This window comes from Dreissena polymorpha, chromosome 1 (assembly GCF_020536995.1).
Source record: "Dreissena polymorpha isolate Duluth1 chromosome 1, UMN_Dpol_1.0, whole genome shotgun sequence".
Lineage (NCBI taxonomy): Eukaryota > Metazoa > Mollusca > Bivalvia > Myida > Dreissenidae > Dreissena > Dreissena polymorpha.
Window position 1 is genome coordinate 147,689,033 of NC_068355.1, and position 22,477 is coordinate 147,711,509.

The 22,477-nt window shown below is 34.6% G+C and overlaps 2 protein-coding genes across 3 annotated transcripts in view; one reads left to right on the forward strand and one right to left on the reverse strand.

The window, feature by feature from the left end:
- LOC127854935 (rab GTPase-binding effector protein 1-like) overlaps nt 1-1,081 on the reverse strand; it is a 73,685-nt gene extending 72,604 nt beyond the window's left edge. For both annotated transcript variants that reach the window (XM_052390098.1, XM_052390087.1), the window contains exon 1: nt 915-1,081. In XM_052390098.1, the coding sequence (XP_052246058.1) occupies nt 915-954 (40 nt within the window). In that variant the 5' untranslated portion in view covers nt 955-1,081. The remainder of the gene's footprint in view (nt 1-914) is intronic.
- LOC127854998 (spindle and kinetochore-associated protein 2-like) lies at nt 1,078-22,177 on the forward strand. Its single transcript, XM_052390239.1, has 9 exons — nt 1,078-1,173; nt 5,336-5,410; nt 5,809-5,904; nt 8,475-8,555; nt 13,141-13,321; nt 14,413-14,540; nt 15,007-15,050; nt 19,823-19,898; nt 20,950-22,177. Exons 1-9 carry the CDS (start codon nt 1,135-1,137, stop codon nt 21,007-21,009), a joined length of 780 nt encoding a protein of 259 aa, XP_052246199.1. The 5' UTR covers nt 1,078-1,134; the 3' UTR covers nt 21,010-22,177.
- Nucleotides 22,178-22,477: the final 300 nt, after the last annotated feature.

The following is a 22,477-nucleotide window of genomic DNA, read 5'->3' on the forward strand; positions in this document are numbered from 1 at the left end:
ATTAAAATTTTACAAAGTATTATGAACATGTGAGATAAGTGCAGGTTTTTTAATCTGAACTTGGGGAAAAGGCCTGGCCTTTTTTGAGGTGAAAAAAATCGTGCGAAGCGCCGGATTTTGAGGAAAATAAGGAAAGTCTTAAATAATCATTAACATATATTAGTTTTTAAAACAAATTCAAGGCAACAGATAATTTAATTATGCAACACTTTCTATTTTCTACACCGGATCAGGTTAACTTGTATATTTTAATGTAAAAAAAAAAAAAAAATTTTTTTTTTTTTTTTTGGAATTGGGAATTTTTTTTTTCAATTGGGAAAAAAACAACCAGATTTGCATTGGGAATGGGGCCGAATTTTGGACCCGTGGCATAGGGCGGAAAAAGCCTGTACCATATCATGTAAGTTATTTTAATTTGCTTATTATGGATTTATTTACAATCTATTTGTGTTTATTTATGCCAGAAAATAGGTTATGTGGCTAATATTTCCGATTTAACGTCCGCCCAGATTCTGGGCAGCATCTTTACATGAATAATCGTGTAGTCTGTTGTAACTCCCAGTGACTCAGGGTCAATAGCTGGGAGTTGGATTATTGTAACAAATGTTAGTAGTACCCGAGCCGACAATGACCAATCAAGCCTCAGTTACTCGGAGGGTCGATAGCTGGTAGCTGTTGGATTATGGCAAGTTATATATGCAACTACTCCTAGCAACCAAAAGAATCGATTGCTTATGGTGGGGATATGGGAACTTATAATCATATTATAGGTTTTGTGAAAGTCGGTAATTGCAATTAGTGTTAAAAATAAAAATTCAACCAAAATTTTGATGATGATATTTATGACTATGAGCAAGACAATCTGTGCCTTTGACAATATATTGCATTGACTTTAAAATACAAAATTATCGCACCTGCCGATTGCATTGGTCCAAAATCGTCTGCCTCCGACATATTTGTTTGCAAGTAGCTAACAAGCGAATAAAAAACGAATTCTCTGAAATGACATTTCTAAATTATTATTTGTCGGCCATCTACTTCCGGATTCGCTTTTAAATCGATTTTACCAAACGCTTTTGTTATTTTCACACCGATATGTAAATCGTTTAATTGATACAGATGACATAAGTCAAGATGCAGATGGAGAACGCGGTTAACATATTAGAAGCATTGGTAAATTTAAGTCAACACTTAACAAAAATATAAACACATTGATATAAATCATTTGGCGTATTTTAATATTTGAGTCGGAGTGAAATGTTTCTGCTTCAAAAATGTTAAAACGTTCGACGAGCCAGTCGCTGTAATGAATTTGTAAATTAATTTTGACTCTTTGGATCTGTTCTCATGAAATTTGAAAACAAAACACAATCGTGTTTTTAGAAACTGCATTATAATAATTTATTACTCACATATCCATACCCCACCCTCATGTATATTGAATGGGGTATCATAGACGAACCATCTTTCGAACCTCTTAATTTTTTACATGTCAATTTGACTCAAATATATCGTGTAAGTACCTGTTATCGAACAGCACCTATTATCGGAAATTTTGTTTTGGTTCAGTATGCACATGCGCAAAAGTGCGCATGACGTCACATTGATGAACAAATGGTCGCATATGAAGTCCATGACCTACTTGCCTACTTAGCTTGAAACAAATGCGCTGAAAACAGGTTAAAGGAATGCATTTATTGTTATTTACACCGTTTTGTGTGTTTTTTGCTATTACTTTTTGAATGCATTTATCAAAACGTGCATTTACACACCAACAAGCATATTTCCGTTTGCAATTTTGATTGCTGCAAACGCAGATGTTTTCGCCGAGTCCAGGTCACGTGATACATGTAGTCATGTGACTTTGTATATACTGGAGTAGTATTTATTAAGTGTCGGGTAATAGGTCATGTTTACATCGGCCGCCATTTTGTTTTGTCTGCTAGAGGTGACAATAATCAGGGAATCATTGTTATGAATTCTTGAAGGTAGTTTGCTGGAAAACTTTACAGATAAATCATTCAATGATTGAACTGTAAGTCATTTGTTAAAACAAAATGTTTTTGTCATTTTAAGTGTTTCAATTTTAAGGTAATTATACGTAATTTCTTAGGTGTTCGATAACTGGTTCGTTCACCATAATATTGAAAATAGTGAAACATATTGATAAGTACTCTATTTGATAAATAACTTGTTTCTACATGGCTGGCAACTTTAATTGCTATGTAAATCCTCTTTTGATCACAGATTTTAGCAAGTTTCCAGCACATCCATATCATGTAAAACTATCAATGCTGCCCAAACAACGAGTACCTGCTTTCGAACCCAACAGTGTACAACATTAAAAATAAATGATTCACATGTTTTGACCATGGTCATGGGACTTATTTCAGCAGCCGAAACGTGTAAATTGTCAAGCAAAGTTGAGAACAAAGATTAGACCATTTTTTTTATAGTTTTTAAGGAAAATTCTTTTATACAGTTTGTCAACCAGTTCCGAATAATCAGCAATTCCGATTAATTTGTATTTAATTTTCCATAATGTCCCAATACAAACAAAACTAGAAATGGCGCGGCAGAGGCCGACGCGTATCCCCACGCCGCATGTTTGACCCAAGGGCGCCCCAGGGTTGATCATGGGGCCATGCATAGTTGAGATTGACTGTATTGTCATAAGAGAAGTTCAGTATCAATTAGAAGTGAATGGGTGTAAAAATAAAGAAGTTATAGTAAAAGGCAATTTTGGGAGGGTGTGGCCTATGTGGGCGGGGTGCCCCAGGGTTGGTAATGGGGCCATGCATAGTTGAGATTGACCGTATTGTCATAAGAGAGGTTCAGTATCAATTTGAAGTGAATCAGTGTATTAATGAAGAAATTATAGTAAAAGGCAATTTTGGGCGGGTGTGGTCTATGTGGGCGTGGCGCCCCAGGGTTGGCAACGGGGCCATGCATAGTTGAGTTTGACCGTTTTGTCATAAGAGAGGTTCAGTATCAATTTGAAGTGAATCAGTGTAGAAATGAAGAAGTTAATGTAAAATAACCTAAATTTTTTTTATAGTAAATGGATTTTTTTGGTGGGTGTGGCCTATGTGGGCGGGCGCCCCAGGGTTGGGATTGGGGCCATGCATAGTTGAGATTGACCCTAATGTCATAACAAAAGTTCAGTATCAATTTGAAGTGAATCCGTGTAGAAATGAAAAAATTATAGTAAATGGAAATTTTTGGTGGGTGTGGCCTATGTGGGCGGGGCGCCCCAGGGTTGGGAATGGGGCCATGCATGGTTGAGATTGACCGTATTGTCATAGGTGAGGTCCAGTATCAATTTGAAGTGAATCGGTGTAGAAATAAAGAAGTAAATGTAAAATAACCTAAAAAAATGAGTGATAATTTCTGACGCGGCCCCACCCCAACCCCTATAACTTTTGACCCAGGGGTCAGATCAAAATTCCAAATAGTGCACCGTCGCACATATGCTCATAGCTACCATGTGTGTAAATTTCAAGGTTCTAGTGCTTTTAGTGTAGGAGGAGATAGTGGCCAGGACGGACGGACGGACAGACAGACGGACGGACGGACGGCGGAGATCACCACAATATCCCCACCTTTTTTTCAAAAAGCGTGGGGATAATGATAAATGTCTGTGGTATACATTAGTGAATGAATAAATTAACACAGTTTTAGCAAGAAAGCTTTTGTATTATGCTTACAAGGGGGATAAATGCAGCAAAAAGTTAACCAAAACTTTTTTCTGATTGAAAACAAATGCCATGACAATGTTTTGATATACTTATTCTGTAAGTTGAATTATTTTAAATAATTTTCCTAAGGTTGAAATATAATAGGTTATTTTTGACAAAAAACTGCATATGCCGTCTGGCCTAACCTGTTATGATACAAAATAAATTTTACCCTTTATTTTTACTTCTTCTCACATTGAGACTAAATCCCGAAAAGCATGATTGTGGTCAAAAGAATTAACATTTTTGTGCCGGGTGATTCTAAACTAGTTGACTAAAAAAGCATTAAGAAATAAAATGATTTTTACTAGGGATGGCAACGAATACCGATTTTGGTATTCGAATATTTGGTCATCCTTCCGAACAAATATTCGGATATTCGGTCAACATCTGTTGGAAAAAAATCAACAAAATCAACTTTGTTTACTGTACCATTACTCCATGAATTCTACTTTCGTTTTTACCGGCAGTTCACCGGAAGTGACTAAATAAAACTGTTTTTAAACTTTTAATATTTTACATCAACAATAGAACGAAAAACATAATATTTACATGACGACACAACAATTACATGACAAAACAGTTAGATCTAGAAATAATTTAAGCTGAACTTAAACGTATTATTTACATAGCGAACACATTCAAACAAAAACAAATTTATTATATACGGACAAAACACCAACGATAGATACTGAAACAAGATTCTTTAAGTAAAGTACCTGATTGAATATTGAGTAATTAATTAAATATTGGACCATACGATGCGCATTTACTCAATTTAATTAGAGCAAAAAAAAAACATTTTCGATTGGAGAACGCAATTTACGTCAATCAAAAATCTTTTGCATAAGTTCTTATTTGTTTTTTTTACACCAAGTTGGCTTTTCCTTTACTAATTTAATCTTTCATCATTTTAAATGTAATTCCAGAGTATTAGATCAAGTGCGGGTCGGTGTTTTAATTGCAGACGCGATTTGCACCTATCATAATTTTGACACAAAGTGACTGTCTTTGGTCAATTAGAGTTTCCTAAAGGTAGGCAATTAGCAGGATTTATGACAGGTATACTGTAATCACCATAGTGACGCATTATTGCGCCTACCGGAATAAACACTATGGCACGAGGAACAACGTTTTTGACAATGTTTGAAGCAAATTTCATGAATACAAAGTCTTTGAAATTACTCGATTTTTTTATGTTTTCTTCTGAATATTCGATTCGGAAAATAGCATTCGAATATTCGGTGCGGGACCAAATATTCTGATATTCGTTGACATCCCTAATTTTTACGTGTTTTACGATTAATCTACTTAAAAGCCTAGCCTGAAATTATGTACTTTAAACACACTTGTGTTGACATTGTAAGATTATAATAAAGATTGAATTATTTTATTTGTTTATAACTTTATTATAGTGATCAAGTATGTTCTTTTAATAGTAAGAAATTAAACAAATTATTGTTTGATGTACCTATCAATATAATTATGCCATTGCTTGTTTTTCAAAATAATGTTCTTGTATATAAATGAAAGCCATATCTTTAAACCATAAATACGGTCTTGGCTTCAAAATTTTAACATTTGAATGCTTATTTCAGTTTCAGAAAGCTGATTCAGAAGTTAACAGTTTGTCTCAGAAGCTGAAACTTGAATTTGAAAACGCTGATCTTGCAGTATGTATTTACATGTACCAGTTTTGTAAATGAATACTGTTAGCAGATGAATAGGTTTGTAGCTGATTACTAGGGTTGCAGTACCTTTTGCTGAATTGCTCTAAAAATTGAAGGAATCTACACATATCTATTTGTATATGAAGGTTAATACATGTATTAGAAAAACATGCATGTTGTTTTTTTTTACAGCAACTGCATATGCTAATTTCTTGATTAACAGCATCATAAACAATCAGTTAAATTTATTTTTATAGAGGCATTTGAAAAGAAAAAGTTGTATGCATTTATACTAATTCATAATGCATGAACTCTGTATACACATAATTGGTATGTTTAAACATTGAATATTATCTGTTAGTTTTTTTATTGAACACTTTCTTTGATTTTTTGTTGAAAAGGTCAACCCTGTTGAAATTCGTTCAAAATTAGATGACACTAAGAAGGAATATGAAACCCTAGTGAAGCTGGCGGCAGAAATACAAGAAGCACAAAAGGTAAAAATCAATTAACAAAGGTAAAGATCAGGATATAGTTTCACTCCATGGGGCAGCAGACAAATGCCCTTTAAAGGGAAGAACCCTAAGTTTTCACGCATAGCGCGCCCCCATGTAAAGCGCGCATCCAATTTTGATTCCCCCGGATCGAATGATCGGGGGTATATTGTTTTTGGCCTGTCTGTCTGTCTGTCATTCTGTGGAAAACTTTAATCTTAGTTAAAGTTTTGCAATAATTAATAACTTTTGAAATATTGAAGATAGCAACTTGATATTTGGCATGCATGTGTATCTCATGGAGCTGCACATTTGAGTGGTGAAAGGTCAAGGTCATCCTTCAAGGTCAAATATATGGCTTCAAAGTGGCGTCCAAACTTTTACCTTGGTCATAACTTTTGCACTATAAAAGATAGCAACTTGATATTTGGCATGCATGTGTATCTCATGGAGCTGCACATTTTGAGTGGTGAAAGGTCAAGGTCATCCTTCAAGGTCAAAGGGCAAATACATGGCTTCAAAGTGGGGCAATAGGGGGCATTGTGTTTCTGACAAACACATCTCATGTTTTAATTCCAAAATTAAGAAAAAAAATCTCAAGCTAAGAAAACAAGCAAATCTGACCAAAAATGGCAGCTATTTTACTATTGCGCATTTAAATAATCTGGGTCATTGAAAAGCTAAATTTTGCATTCAAGGGCCTCATTATGATAAGGAGCATGGGTTGCTTAGCACTATACTTTTCTGACAACTTGGTAATTTTCTGGCAACAGTTAAACTTAGATTTTGCTTATAGCGTGTGCAAATAAGAATTAATTTACATCATGTCATTCTTCCTTGGGGGAAGCCTGGGTTTAATATTTGAATGCTAAATAAAAACTTTGGTCATGGCTACAGTTGTTGAGATATGTCAGTAGTGACATGAAACTGTTCATCTATTATGTTGGACAAGTAGGGTAATTGTATCAAGCCTGAATGTGATGTACAATGAAGGGGCCAAAAATCTGGACCAAATTAGAAAACCCAAAGAAGTCCCTGTTCAAAAAGACCTCGTTGACACCTACTTTTCCCAGCCCAACATAAGCTGTCAATGTAGAAGTGCACGCACACCCAAACAAGGACAAAAACATTTTTGCATCTTATATTCCAACATTTTAATTTGTAAAAAAAATTGTTGCTACCCTGTGCGGGTCCAGGTCCCTTTGGATTGGGAAATATCGCGTACTTTTGACTAAAATTGGGAAATTAATGTTGTTGATTTTATGCTTACAAATAATATTAAAATGATAATTAAAGTGATTTCAATATGATATTTTCTAAGGTTCAACTTATAGAGCTGCAGTTGGAGATGAATAACATGTTTAGACTTATTTAAAAAAACAACTTTTTTTAAACCTTCAATTAGGATTTTTTAAGGTCCCGTACAGGAATAATATATACTTTTTTCAATTGGTATGGGTCCCCCTACTGTTCCCAAATTTGAACAAAAAAACACATTCATATCTGCTGTTACCGACTTTTTGTTGTTTTGACAAATGCCTCATCAGTCTGTAAGGGTGTTGTTTACTGCAATAAAAAAAGGCAGCTATTATGAATATTAAAGAAGGACGAAATGATTTTTTTTTGCCATTAAGCAGCCAGGATAGCATTGTATCAAAGTATAATATGCAGCAACTTTTGAAGTTTATATTTTGAGGTAAAATACAGCACACTATACATGAAAACTTACGTTAATATCATAAGAGATGAAATTTAAGAATATTATTAATTTTCTTAAAAGTATGTATATTTAGTAACTAGTACTCTAAATGTATATCCTTATTGTAAATAAATGATGTGTGCATTTGGATCATTGTTTAACTTACATTAAAACATGGACAGGGCTAACCTTTGCGCTTATAAGGTACTGACCAGACTATGATTGCACAGGCAGGTCTAGAGCAATGTTGGCATCAAATGACATAAGACCCATTTCCACCGATCATTAGCTCAGCTGTTTTCGGAGAAAACCCGAGGTATTGTCATAACCAGCTCGTTGTGTCCGCCGTCCGTAGCGTGCTAAAACCTTAACATTTTGTCATGGTTTTGAACATTGGCTCTAAAATCAAAGTGCTTCAACCTACAACTTTGAAACTTCATATGTAGCTGCCCCTTGATGAATTCTGCATGCCACACCCATGTCAAGCTTTCATTTATTCAAAAATGCACCCGCAGCTGAGCATGGCACCCGTTATGCGGTGCTCTTGTTTTATTTCATAATACTAGTTAATCTACTGAATTTCCTTTATACAAAGACCAAAGAATACATTTTGAATTATTCATACGATGCATAAAAGAGTTAGCACAGTTTAATTTAATAATGTTTTTTCTGTTAAATGTCACAAACATTAGTAAGATCATGTTCAAATTATAAAAAGTTCCATGCCATCATTGTTCATTGGCCAATCACAATTCTAATTCATTTTTGGTTTGATGCTTTATCATGAAACAGAAATACTAAGTGATGTGTATTGGCTTGTAAAAACAACTTATCCAATATTAGTTATTATTTACATGCTACACTTGTTTTTCAGGATGCAATGCTGGAGTTCAGAGGGCATCTAAATGACATCTGTCAGTTGCTTCTGACGCTGCAAACCAAAACTGGAGATCTGGTAAATGTACTTATGTACATTTTAATTTCTTTTCCTGTGACCAATTGTTATAAATGTACAGATGTGAAAGGGATAGGCATAACGGGTTATCAAAATTTGAAAATTCAGATCTTAAGAATGACTGTTTGATTGATATAAGCTGTGTGTAACAGATTGAAACAGGGTTCTTGCAAATTAGTGTTAATTTTTAGCTCATCTATTTTTTGAAAAAACATAATGAGCTGTTGTCATCACCTTGGCGTCGGCGTCCGGTTAAGTTTTGCGTTTAGGTCCACGTTTCTCATAAAGTATCAATGCTATTTCATTCAAACTTGGTACACTTACTTACTATCATGAGGGGACTGGGCAGGCAAAGTTAGATAACTCTGGCGTGCATTTTGACAGAATTATGTGCCCTTTTTATACTTAGAAAATTGAAAATTTTGGTTATGTTTTGTGTTTAGGTCCATTTTATTCCTTAAGTATCAAAGCTATTGCTTTCATACTTGCAACACTTACTAACTATCATAAGGGGACTGTGCAGGTAAAGTTATGTAACTCTGACTGGCATTTTTACAGAATTATGTGCCCTTTTTATACAGTCAATCTTGTGCTTGCGACCACTTGAATTAAGCGACTTTTGTCTTATGCGACCACTTTCAATCCCGCCCGAGCGTTTTTACTATTTTTTCATATTGTATTAAGCGACTTTTGTCTTACGCGACCAGTGACCGCTTATTTTAGTCTGTTGACCGTTCAGGTACAAATCAGTGTTAATTGTTTATTTAAGTCAATAAGATGATCGATTACACCTTTGTTTTGATTTCACACCAGCCATTTTCCTTTGTCTCGATGACAGGTTCTGACCGGTGTTAATGCTTACTGCATATCAATTTGTGGTGTTGAATAATACAGTGAGGTATTGCCAACAGTCTACAGTTAAAGAGTTTATTATCTGGGACGGTTAAATGACAAATTTGATCGCCGATTTTATTGCAGAAACAATGTGCAGATGCGACAAACATTTTCACATTGTTCTTGAGAGGTGTAAAAAGTAAACTAATAAACTATTAATATGTGTCAAAATCCGTTCATTTAAAAATTGTTATTGTTATTTTAAAAATTAGTTTGTGTTAGCAAATTTTCCAATCAGGTCTGTTTATTTAGTTTTCAATTGCGGTGTTTTATTTATTTCCCTATGTACCATAATCGAGTAAGATATATATATAAATGCAGAAATTCAAATGTCAAAACTAAAGTGTTAACGTTAAATGAGAAAATTCGGGTATTGGAAGTGTTGAAGAGTAAATTGTGCATGTAAATTATAGCAAATGAGTTTGGAGTTGGAAAAACCCCATTTTCCAAGCAAACCATTTACATGGTATTTAGAATTAGAGAGAGAAAATAAAACTAATTTTAAGTAAAAGATTATTTTATTCATTTAATTTATATTTAGATTAATTTTATTACTGACATGATTGTGTCAAAAGGAGATAATCCTGCATTTGGACAAGGACCCTAGTTGAGCTATATACGCTCCGTGATCTGGATTTAAAATAAAAGGTCCGCATTTATCCCAAATGGCCTTTTTAATTTAGAGACCATTTTATTAAGAGACCACTTTTGGTTACTCCCTTTAGTGGTCTCTAAATACAAGATTGACTGTACATAGAAAATTGAAAATTTTGGTTATGTTTTGTGTTTAGGTCCATTTTATTCCTTAAGTATCAAAGCTATTGCTTTCATACTTGCAACACTTACTAACTATCATAAGGGGACTGTGCAGGCAAAGTAATGTAACTCTGACTGGCATTTTGACAGAATTATGTGCTCTTTTTATACTTAAAAAATTGAAAATTTTGGTTAAGTTTTGTGTTTAGGTCCATTTTATTCCTTAAGTATCAAAGCTATTGCTTTCATACTTGCAACACTTACTAACTATCATATGGGGACTGTGCAGGCAAAGTTATGTAACTCTGACTGGCATTTTGACAGAATTATGTGCCCTTTTTATACTTAGAAAATTGAAAATTTGGTTTAGTTTTGTGTTTAGGTCCACTTTATTCCTAAAGTATCAAAGCTATTGCTTTCATACTTGCAACACTTACTAACTATCATAAGGGGACTGTGCAGGCAAAGTTATGTAACTCTGACTGGCATTTTGATGAAATAATGGGCCCTTTATACTTAGAAAAATTGAAAATTTGGTTAAGTTTTGTGTTTGGTCCACTTTACCCCTAAAGTATCATAGATATTGCTTTCATACTTGAAACACTCGCAAACTATCATAAGGGGACAGTAAAGGACAAGTTGCATAACTCTGGTTGTCTTTTTTACGGAATTATGGCCCTTTTTCGACTAAGTAACTTTGAATATATGGTTAAATTTTGTGTTTAGATCCACTTTACTTCTAAAGTTTCAAGGCTATTGCTTTTAAACTTCAAATACTTTCATGCTATCATGAGAGTACTGTACCTGGCAAGTTGAATTTTACCTTGACCTTTGAATGACCTTGACTCTCAAGTTCAAATTATTAAATTTTGCTAAAATTGCCATGACTTCGTTATTTATGATTAGATTTGATTGATACTTTGACAAAACAACTCTTACCTGACATACCACAATAGACTCCACCCAAACCCTCCACCCAAACCATCCCCCAAGCCCCACCCCCCGAATCCCCCCCCATTTTTTTTTTCTTAAAGATCATCTAATAAATGACCACCACACCCTAACACTATACCCCCCCCCAACCCATACCCCCCCAGAATGTTTTTTTTTTTAAACATTGTTAAAAAACACAAATATTTATATGCCCCCTTTCGAAGAAAAGGGGGCATATAGTGATCGGACTGTCCGTCTGTCTGTCCGTCTTTACGTCACACTTTGCGTTTAGGTTTCGAAAAATGATCATAACTTCTATGTCCCTTGAGATATAACCTTCATATTTGGTATGCATGTGTTTATGGACAAGGCCTTTCCATACGCACAAAAAAATTTACCCCTGTGACCTTGACCTTGAAAATAGGGTCCGCGTTTAGGTTTCGAAATCTGCGTTTAGGTTTCGAAAAATGCTCATAACTTCTATGTCCCTTGAGATATAACCTTCATATTTGGTATGCATGTGTATATGGACAAGGCCTTTCCATATGCACAAAAAATTTTACCCCTGTGACCTTGACCTTGAAGTTAGGGTCCGCGTTTAGGTTTTGAAATCTGTGTTAAGGTTTCGAAAAATGCTCATAACTTCTATGTCCCTTGAGATATAACTTTCATATTTGGTATGCATGTGTATATAGACAAGGCCTTTCCATACGCACACAAATTGTGACCCCTGTGACCTTGAACTTAGGGTCCGCGTTTAGGTTTCAATATCTGCGTTTAGGTTTTGAAAAAAGCTCATAACTTCTATCAAGCGTTTATAGGGGGCATAAGTCATCCTATGGTGACAGCTCTTGTTTTGTATTATTTTATTTTTTAAATACTGTCCAACCATACCACCCAAGAATCCCCCCCCCCCCCCCAAAAAAAATTGCATTTTTTTTGCCTTTTTGGAAGAAAATGTAATAAATGACCACACCCCCACACTATACACCCCCCTCCACTCCACCCCTCCTTCTTTTGTGATTGAAATTGAGATAGGTTCCTTCACCTTTAAAAAGAAAAATAGATGAGCGGTCTGCACCCCAGGGCCCTCAATCTATCAAATCTGCCGCCGAATTTCGGTGGCAGTCCCCCACCTGAAAAGTATACTTTTTTCCCCTTTTTGGGTCTCATGCTTATTATATCTCAATTCTATTTCAATGTAATCTTTCAAACATACTTTATTATGAAAAATGCAATGAATATAGTGCAACCATGTACAAATGTAATAATGAGAGATTAATGAAAAAAATCCCCAAAAAAGGGAAACGCCGCGAAAATTCCCCCTCCTATGGGCTGCGGACCCCTTCCCCCAAAGTAGTGTGAGGGCCCTGCACCCGCAAGGCGGTGCTCTTGTTCTCAATTTGTTTCTCTTGTTCTCAATTTGTTTCTAAGTGTGTAAACTATTTATAAAAACATCTTTTTAAAAATCACAATCAATACACCGTATTGAAATTTAGAGGGGCGTCATTCTTTTAAATATATGCACAATTTATTAAATTAGCAATTTATATTTAGTAATATTTTCATTTTGTTGTTTAAAAGCACTTAATTAATGCAATATGCATACAAGATTTCATCAAACTACAATTACCTAAAAGCATAAAGAAGTATCTCAGGAGGTCAGCTTGCATTGTGGTGTCTGCTCCACATGTCCACATCAGATACAATTGAGTCGTGTTCTGAGAAAACTGGGCTTAATGCATGTGCGTACAGTGTCATCCCAGATTTGCCTGTGCAGTCCACACAGGCTAATCAGGGACAACACTTCCGCCTAAATTGGATTTTTGCTAAGAAGAGACTTCATTTAAACGAAAAATGTCATCAAAGCGGAAAGTGTCGTCCCTGATTAGCCTGTGCGGACTGCACAGGCTAATCTGGGATGACACTTTACGCACATGCATTATGCCTAGTTTTCTCAGAATGCGACTCATTTGTTTCATACTCAACTCACTGTACATAGCCATCAGAGAAGCCAGAGGAGCTGTGTAGACTGGAGAGCTTTCTTGGCACTACAATTCCCTGGGGGTCACGCCCTACCCTAGCTGATGACCCAGGCCCTAGGGCCACGCCTTCAACCAGCCAGGAGTCAGATAAGAGCCCTGACACTCTTAACTGTTCAGGAAACACAGAACTGTCTTCATGTAAGCTGAATCGTTGGATCAAAATTGCAAACATTAAGCATTTGTATACTATGTGTTTATGTGAAAAAAATCTTTTTGAGGAGGAAATGTATATTAAGAATAACAGGTTACTGCGTGATCTATTTGTAATATATCAGGCAAGGCTTAGAATAACAACGTTGTTATTGCTTGCCGAGCCATTTTTGTATTCGTGCCAGGCCTGATTTATTGCAAAAAGATTAGGCAGTAACCTGTTTATCTGTTTATCATACCTCTACGTCCCTGATTTTAAAGAAATAATGAAGAAAAAACGCGAAAAAGCTGTATTTTTAGCAGGAAAGAAGATGATTTTTGTCATTTGACGTCTTAATAATGATGTCATGGGCACTTGCGCATACTATTTGTAAAACATGTTGTTTGTTTTGCATTTTGTGTTTAAAATATATTACATTTTGGTATCAAATTGTTTCTTATGTATCGGATTCGATTTTACTAAAATTGAGAACTTCATAATTGATAACGAGAAATATGACCTACCTCCTAACATAAATAATAATGATATAAAAACTTCCTTTTGAACTGATATAAAAAATATATCATGCAACGTTATATCAGACAGATATCAATACAGCAGTATGATAAATGAATGTATTTTGTTTGTTAAATCTAGTCTTACAAAAAATTCAACTCGAGTCACTCAACCCATATTTGTTAGTGTGATGAATGCCAGTATCTCAAGTGGATCTGATTGTTTCAAGAAATTGTCATGAGCACAGAAGTGTTTTTGTACATGTTGCTTTGATACAATTGCATACTAAAAATGAGACTTTTAAAACTAAGAAACACATTTGTTATCTTAAAAGAAAAGGTTGTTATGTTTCATGAAATATAAGACATACTATCCCTCTGTTAAAATAACCTTTTCAACAGGGCTATAAACTGACATTATGACTAGTTGCCTCAAACTTATCATTTGCATTATGTCTTGATTATTTAAATCTAAGTATTAGTCATAATATTCTAAACAATAATAATACAAAATACAAAAGGCAGGAAAAGAAAGCTACCATTCCTTAGTATATCCTGTATGACATGTATTCTATATGTTGTAGATTCGACAGAGTTGTCTCCTAGTCCACAGTGTCGTGAGTCTGGAGAGTTTGTAGAGGTCAGCCAAGAGGAGTTTGAATCTGTTTCCTCATTGGTCAGGGGTCGGGTCAAACTTGCTGAGGTCAACACTGTGAGTGCTTCAGAAATTACTAATAGATAGCTTTTTTGTTGAAAAAATGCTGTTTTTAACACTTTACTTAAGTTGCATAATCTTTCTATTCAGACTTATTTTAAATATGTTCATGTTAAGTATTGTTTGTTATGTGTGTTCTTCTGTAGTAAAACATATATTTATCAATATGGTAAATGTATAGGTTTTGTGACACTTACCTTGAAATACACTTTGACGAGCGTATACTCCATTTACTGACCTTACTACTTAAAATAGAGTCTTGGCATGTTAGACCTTGACGTGTAAAGTATGCCTGTTAATAAACAAATTTAATTTTCTTTATGTTAAAATAATTAAAATCTAACAAAACAATTCTTTAAAGGGGCATAACCTTAATTGTAGTTATATTGTGTCTATAGAAAGCAACTTCAGTAAATTTTATCATTTAATGTATTTTTTCACTGAACAGTTTTCTTCTTTTCAGGCCTACAGAACATTGTGGAACCATTTCAAAGAGGATGTAAAATGGTATTCAATGTCATGTATTTAACACACATTGACATATTGTCAGTCCTATGAAATGCCATAAACGTTGATGCTGATAAGATCAATGCTTATCATACTTAATATTTACGGAAATTTCACAAAATATCAATAATATTTAAGTTATTTGAGATTTATCCAATTAAATCAAATGCCATGTATTTAAGGTTATTTAGCAAGGTTGTTATTTTAATAGCTGCTTTCTTTCTAACAAAGTTTTTTACTGTACAATACCTTCGTACCAGTAACAAGCTTTTGTAGACTCAGTTAGGGAGGTAGGGGACTTTTATTTATATGCCATCCTTAATCTTTCTGTCCAGCCATCTGAATTTTTGTGGAGTGTAATTTAAGAAGAGGATTGGTGCTAGAGGGATGAAATTTGCAAAAATATCAATGAGCACCCCCATGATCTGGTTTAAATATTATAAACATAACAATTGTTGTAGTCTCTCTTTTTAAGCAAAAAAAATATTGTCATTGTATGTGGTAAACATTTTCCTAATGTCCTAATCATTGAAAAATGTTGTGGCTGATGTTGAAAATGGGTTCAGTGGGATCTAAAACAAGCTCACAATGTCAAATAAATACGGAATATTACGCTTGTCAATTGTTCCATTGTGTTTGTATCAGTCGAATGGCTTGTGTGATGACCTATCTCACGAGAGGTGAAGCCTGGAGTCAGATACAAAATAGCGCAAGCCACGAGACTGATACAAACACTTGTAATAATTGACTTGCATAATATTCCTTTTATTAAAAACAACTTTGAATCATTAAAGTTGTAAAAAAAATGAGTTTAAGCGATCATAATAAACCAAGAATGCTCTTACAATTTTCTGCGTTCAAAGTGACGTCATTAAAAGTAGTCTGGCTAGTATGCAGGTATATAATAAAAGAAATTATGTGTGCCTACTCAAGAGGCTTTATCGCCAAATCTTCATGAAACTTTGTCTGAATGTTTTTCCCATGATATCTTGGTTGAGTGGATGGTTCCAAAAAACTAGGCTGCCAGGAGGTTGAGCCGTTTTCCTTTTATGGCAATAGTGAAACCTTGTGATTACTCTTAAGGTCTTGTGTGGCATATGCCATCAGCATGATGAGACAGTGTGTTTTGAACAAGAACTGTGTCCAAAGGTCTAATTTCAAGGTCATAACACAAGGTCACAATCAGGCATTTTTAATTACAAGGTTGTTTTTTCCCAAGGTCATAAGTCAAGCTTAGACATTGAAGTTGGACTTTTACATTACTTAGTTGTAAGCATAGTGAGTCATGGTTTCACCCACAAGAACCTGTTCCTTCTGTCCAATGTCAAATTCAGGAAATGTGTACTAGAACTTTTGTCTTAAGTTTAACTTTTTCCAGCATGGAAAGAGTCAAACTTGGCTGAAGTGATCATTATGATGAGACAGAGTCTTTGCGCATTTAGTAAGTCATGAGGCTGAAAGGAAATGTCATAATTCAAGTTCAAAATTCTAATTTATTTGTTTTTCAACACCATGGATAAAAATTTAAATAACTTGCCATTAGTGATCATCTTTATTAGGAAACATGCAGTGGACATAACTAGGTCACAAGATCCAAGGGGAAGGTTACAAGTCTAGGTCAAAGGTAAATTTTATTAAATGTGAAGCTGTCAAATTGTCAAGAGCAAAAAATTGTCCAGCATTGATCTATTTACAAATAACTTGGCAGAAGGGCTCAGCATGATGAGATGACGTGTGGTGCCAAAGAATCAAGCTTAATGTCAAGGCCACAGTACAATGTCAAAGTTATGATAATTAGACAAAGAGTTGCACCTAAAAATTGTCCAGACATCAAGGGTGCAATGCAAGATCAAATTTCAAATTTAGAAATAAGTACAGGAACATAACTTTGTCCAGATAGATTAGTATAAAATTATCAGAATGATGTGATGAAGCGTCACGCGCAATAATAAGGTCATTATGTCTAAGGTCAATGTTATAAATCAAGATAAAAAACAAAGATCATTTTTATGAGTTTTGAAAAAACTTTTCTGCAGTTTCTAGCATACTGATTGGCAATACTATGACCAAGTCTATGGGTCAGTGGTCACGGTCTCAATTTAGGGTCAAAAGTCAGAGAAATTAATTGAGACTTTTTAGCTCACCTGATTGCTCATGTGAGTTTTTGTGACTGGTCTTTGTCTGTTGTCCGTCCGTCCGTTAATATTTGTTTGTAAACACTCCAGAGGCCACATTTATTGTCCGATCTTTATGAAACTAGGTCAGTAGCTTTGTCCCAATGAAATATCGGTCGAGTTCGAAACTGGGTCATGCCGGGTCAAAAACTAGGTCACTAGGTCAAAAAAAAGAAAAAACTTGTAAACACTGTAGAAGTCACATTTCATGCCCAATCTTCATGTTACTTTGTCAAAATGTTTGTCTTAATGATATGTTGGTTGAGTTCAAAAGTGGTTCCCGTCCATTGAAAAACATGGCCGCCAGTGGGCAGGGCAGTTTTCCTTATTTGACTATAGAGAAACCTTGTAAACACTCTGGGAGTCACAATTTTTGCCCAATCATCATGAAAGTTGGTCAAAACATTGGTTTTATTGATTTCTTGAACGAGTTCGAAAATGGTCCAGATCAGTGGAAAAACATGGCAGCCAGTGGGCGGGGCATTTTTTTCTATATGTATATAGTGAAAACATGTCAACACTCTAGAAAACACATTTTTGGCCCAATTTTCATGAAATTTTGTCAGAACTTTTGTTTCCTAGATATGTGAGTTAAGTTTAAAAATGCTTCCGGTCCGTTGAAAAAGATGGTTGCCAGGGGGACGGGGCAGTTTTCCTTATATTTATAGAGTAAAAAGGCTTGTAAACAATCATGAATTAAGGTCATGTAACATGCGAGACAACTCTTCTAAATATTGCATTTAAGTTTACAGTAGATACTCCCCTTTGATTATTAATGTTTTCATAATAATACAGTGTAGTTGTGTGTATCATTTATGTGTTAATTGTTATTCGAGGTTGGATGTTTTTTTTAGCTCACCTGATTGCTCAGGTGAGCTTTTGTGTCGGTCTTTGTCTGTTGTCCGTCCGTCAGTCCAAATTTGTTAGTTAACACTCTAGAGGCCACATTTATTGTCCGATCTTAATGAAACTTGGTCAGAAGATTTGTCCCAATGATATCTCAATTGAGTTTGCAACTGGGTCATGCTGGGTCAAAAACTAGGTCACTAGGTAAAAAAAAAAGCTTGTAAACGCTGTAGAAGTCACATTTAATGCCAAATCTTCATGTAACTTTGTCTAAATGTCTGTCTTAATGATATGTTGGTTCAAAAGTGGTTCCGGTCAGTTGAAAAACATGGCCGCCAGTGGGCAGGGCAGTTCTCCTTATATGGCTATTGAGAAACCTTGTAAACACTCTAGAAGTCACAATTTTGCCCCAATCATCATGAAAGTTAATCAAAACATTGGTTTTATTGATATGTCGGACGAGTTCGAAAATGGTCCAGATAGGTGAAAAAAACATGGCCTCCAGTGGGCTGGCATTTTTCTCTATTTGTATATAGTGAAAACATGTGAACACTCTAGAAGTCACATTTTTTGCCCAATTTTCATGAAATTTGGTGAGAACATTTGTTTTCTTGATACGAGAGTTGAGTTGGAAAATGGTGCCGGTCAGTTGAATAAAATGGCTGCTGGGGGAGGGGAGGGCGTTTTCTTATATTTATATAGTAAAAAAAAGCTTGTGAACACAGCTAGAAGTCACATTTTTTGCCCAATCATCACGAAACTTGGTGAAAAGATTGGTTTTATATATATCTCATATGAGTTTGCAAATAGTCCTGATGGGTCAATAAACATGGCTGCCAGGGGGGGTGGGGCAGTTTTCCTTATGTGACTATATAGAGAGAAACCTTGTGATCGAACACTAATCATCGTGAAACTTAGTCAATACATTGGTTTTATTGATTTCTTGGACAAGTTGGAAAATGGCTCAGATCGGTGAAACACTCTTTTTAGCTCACCTGATTGCTCAGGTGAGGTTTTAGGATTGGTCTTTGTCCGCTGTATGTCCGTCCACATTTGGTTTGTAAACACTCTAGCATTCACATTTCTCAAGCATTCTTTATCAAAGTTGCTGAAGATCACAGTCAAGTTTGATGATGAGCAAAATCACATAATTAATGCCATAATTATTGCCCTTAGATTGTCCAAATTTTCATTATATTATACAAAATCCTTGTGAGCAAAGTTTGATGTTTGGTAAGGGGGGTCAACTCAAAATATAGGTCACCATTTCAAATCTTTCAAAAACAAAAACACTCCGTACGCCAGAATTTTGGTTCAATAATGATGAAACTTGACCAGAATGTTTGTCTGGACAATATCTAGGTAAAGTTTGACATTAGGTAAAGATTGAATGAACCGACTCCTCTCAGGTGAGCGAACTAGGGCCATCTTGGCACTCTTATTCAAATTTTTAGGTGATTTCTTTTTTTGCTGACAGGCAAATCTTTCTGAATACACAATCCTTGTTCAACATGTGTGGCTCAAACTATAAAACTTTGGCTGCTAGAAAAATGACACTTCACAAACAGTGTGCAATCTTTCACAACTCCATATTCTGGTCACATTAATAGTTTTACTCAGAAGTTCACTTGGTTTACATGTGATTTGTGATTTAATGGAAATTGATATTTAAGATTATTAAAGTGTGCAAAAATTAAGTCAAAACAAAACTGAGCAGGTCAAGACATTATAAAAAATGTGTCCTATTTTCAGTAAAACTCTTACTCCAGAAGCCATGTACAAGCTGGGTCTGCGTGTCACAGGGGCCACTGGGCAGGCTAAACTGAAGGTAACCAACCTATATTGTTTTTGGTTTGTTTGTATTCACCGTTTTTAACAGCAAGTGTAGTTCAGTTTCATCAGAGCAATCAGTGAGTTGTCTTACACTTTTCCAGGCTAAGCTGGTTTACTAGTACTGAGTGCACTTTTGCCTGTAACTGATGAGGATAATGACCCTACACTAAAGTGTCAGATCTAATTCTTACAAAAGCTATATTCTAAAAAAAGGCTGTAAATATTTCAGTCCTAAAATAATGCAATTTGGATTACTGTGCAGAAAAACAAGTTTAAATCCATTTTGTCATCTAACATTAAAAAGTACTTGAAATTGCAGCATGAAAATGTGTGACATTCCTTAGAATTCCTTTATTATGTTATTCTATGAATAAATAATGATACATAAGACTTTTGTAATTAAGGTAACATTAGTCTTAGCTTCAATATGTTAGCTACATTGTCCATTAATTTAAAGTTACATTTATTTAAATAAGATTCCACCTTTTCTGAGGTTTTATTTTCACATGCATCCATTCGCTTTTTTAATTGCACCATTTAATTTCAGTGTCAGTAAACAAAATTGTGACTTAAATGATAGATTGTTGGGGTGCCACTTGAAATAAAGCACACTTCAGCATGCCCGATTTTTCTCTTCCAAGAACAAACTTTTTGTGCCCCTAAAGGAGGGCATATTGTGATCAAACTGTTCATCTGTCTGTCTGTCTGTCCGTCTGTCCGTCACACTTTGCGTTTGGTTTGGAAAAAATGCTCCTAACTTCTAACTTGATATTTGGCATGCATGTGTATTTCATGGAGCTGCACATTTGAGTGGTGAAAGGTCAAGGTCATCCTTCAAGGTCAAAGGTCAAAAAAACAATCCAAGGAATGTAATAAGCTTTAAAGGGAGATAATTATCTGTACCTGCCAAATGATAAAAGAAAGAAAATAAATCAAAGCGGCGCTGTAGGAGGCATTGTGTTATTGACAAACACATCTCTTGTTTCATATTGGTATTTCATGTGAAAAGCTTCTACATTGTTAATCATTCCAAAAGCATTTTTCAGGTATTGCGCTCACTGAAGTTGATAGTGCTGACTCCAAAAGGAGATGTGTCCATAGTATGATAAACATGGCCTGTCTCTTATCAACATAACTGCATTTTAACACCAGGAGCTGTGTTCATGGACATCAGAAAAAGAGACTGAGAATGCATAGTTTCATTCATAATTCCATCAGTTGGGACAAATACCTCGGATCAGCAGTGATATTTATTGCATTATTGTAAATGACCAGTTGCAATCAATGAAGTAAACCATAAGTTAAACACGTATCTCAATAAAGATTCACATAATGGAGCAATCACATTTACTCCGGTTATGATGCTTTATTATTAAAACTTATCATGGATTGTGTTAAGATCAATTCACATCTTGTAAATGTTATGCATATATATTACAAATCCTTATAATTATTATAAACTGACATCTCTTGTGTTAACGTGAGTTGTTTACAATACATGTATGTACACACATCAAAATGTTGTGATGGCTTTTCTTAGTTAATACTTATTTTTGTAACTTTAAGGAAGTACTTTGTCAAGACTCTGGAACTGATATATGCCTGACACAAGGTCTGTTAGAGCACAGATGAATGCTTTCAGAGCATCCAAATGTTTAGTGAACACATAAAGGATGTTAAAACTTACAGATACAGACAAGTTTTTCATGTTAAAACAAACATAGTGCAATAGTCATTACATCATTGCAAAAAGATGTACTTATTTTGAAATGAATAGGATGTTATAATTGAATAGTTGTCATTGATGTATTTTAATAGCTATGTATATGATAAAATCCACTTTTTCATTATTAATAAGAGAAGTTTTTTTTATACATATAGATTCCTAAAACAATATTTGTAGGATGTTATCAAAAAAGAAATACAGTCATCTGAGCCAGAAGTATTTGTATATTCATATTATAAGCGAGAAGCTTCATTGCAAGTTTTATTGCTGAAATAAATGATGTCATTGTTGTTGATGTTTAGTATGTAGTTGTGGAAAGAAAGTTTGCATAGAAACATGTTCATCATCAAATACTAAGTTGGCTGATATCTCAGAAGATAGGTGTCAAAAACCACTTTATATATCATTCTAATTGAATGCTTTTAGATAAAACTTTTATTGTTTGTATGTTGCTGTTGTATTAACAAATATTGATTATTTTATATTTTGTGTCATGTCTTAGAAACACACCATCCTATAAAACGAAATCAATAAAAACTAGATCATTTCACATAGAGAAATCTACTTTTGCTTTTTACTCATAAATTACAGCTTTTTACTCATAAATTACGTAACAAAGGTACATTAAATATGTCATTATAAATGATCTGTATTTGTTCATGTTTGCTACATGATTTACACATGTATGTATCCTTCTAAAAGAGACCAACATACTTAATACAATGTTTTATCAAATTTTGTTGGATAGAAATCGTTCATCATTTATTTTTAAGTAGATCTAAAAATAAGAATGTTTTATTCTACATAAGTTAATTATAACAAATTTATTCATAAGTTGACATCAGATG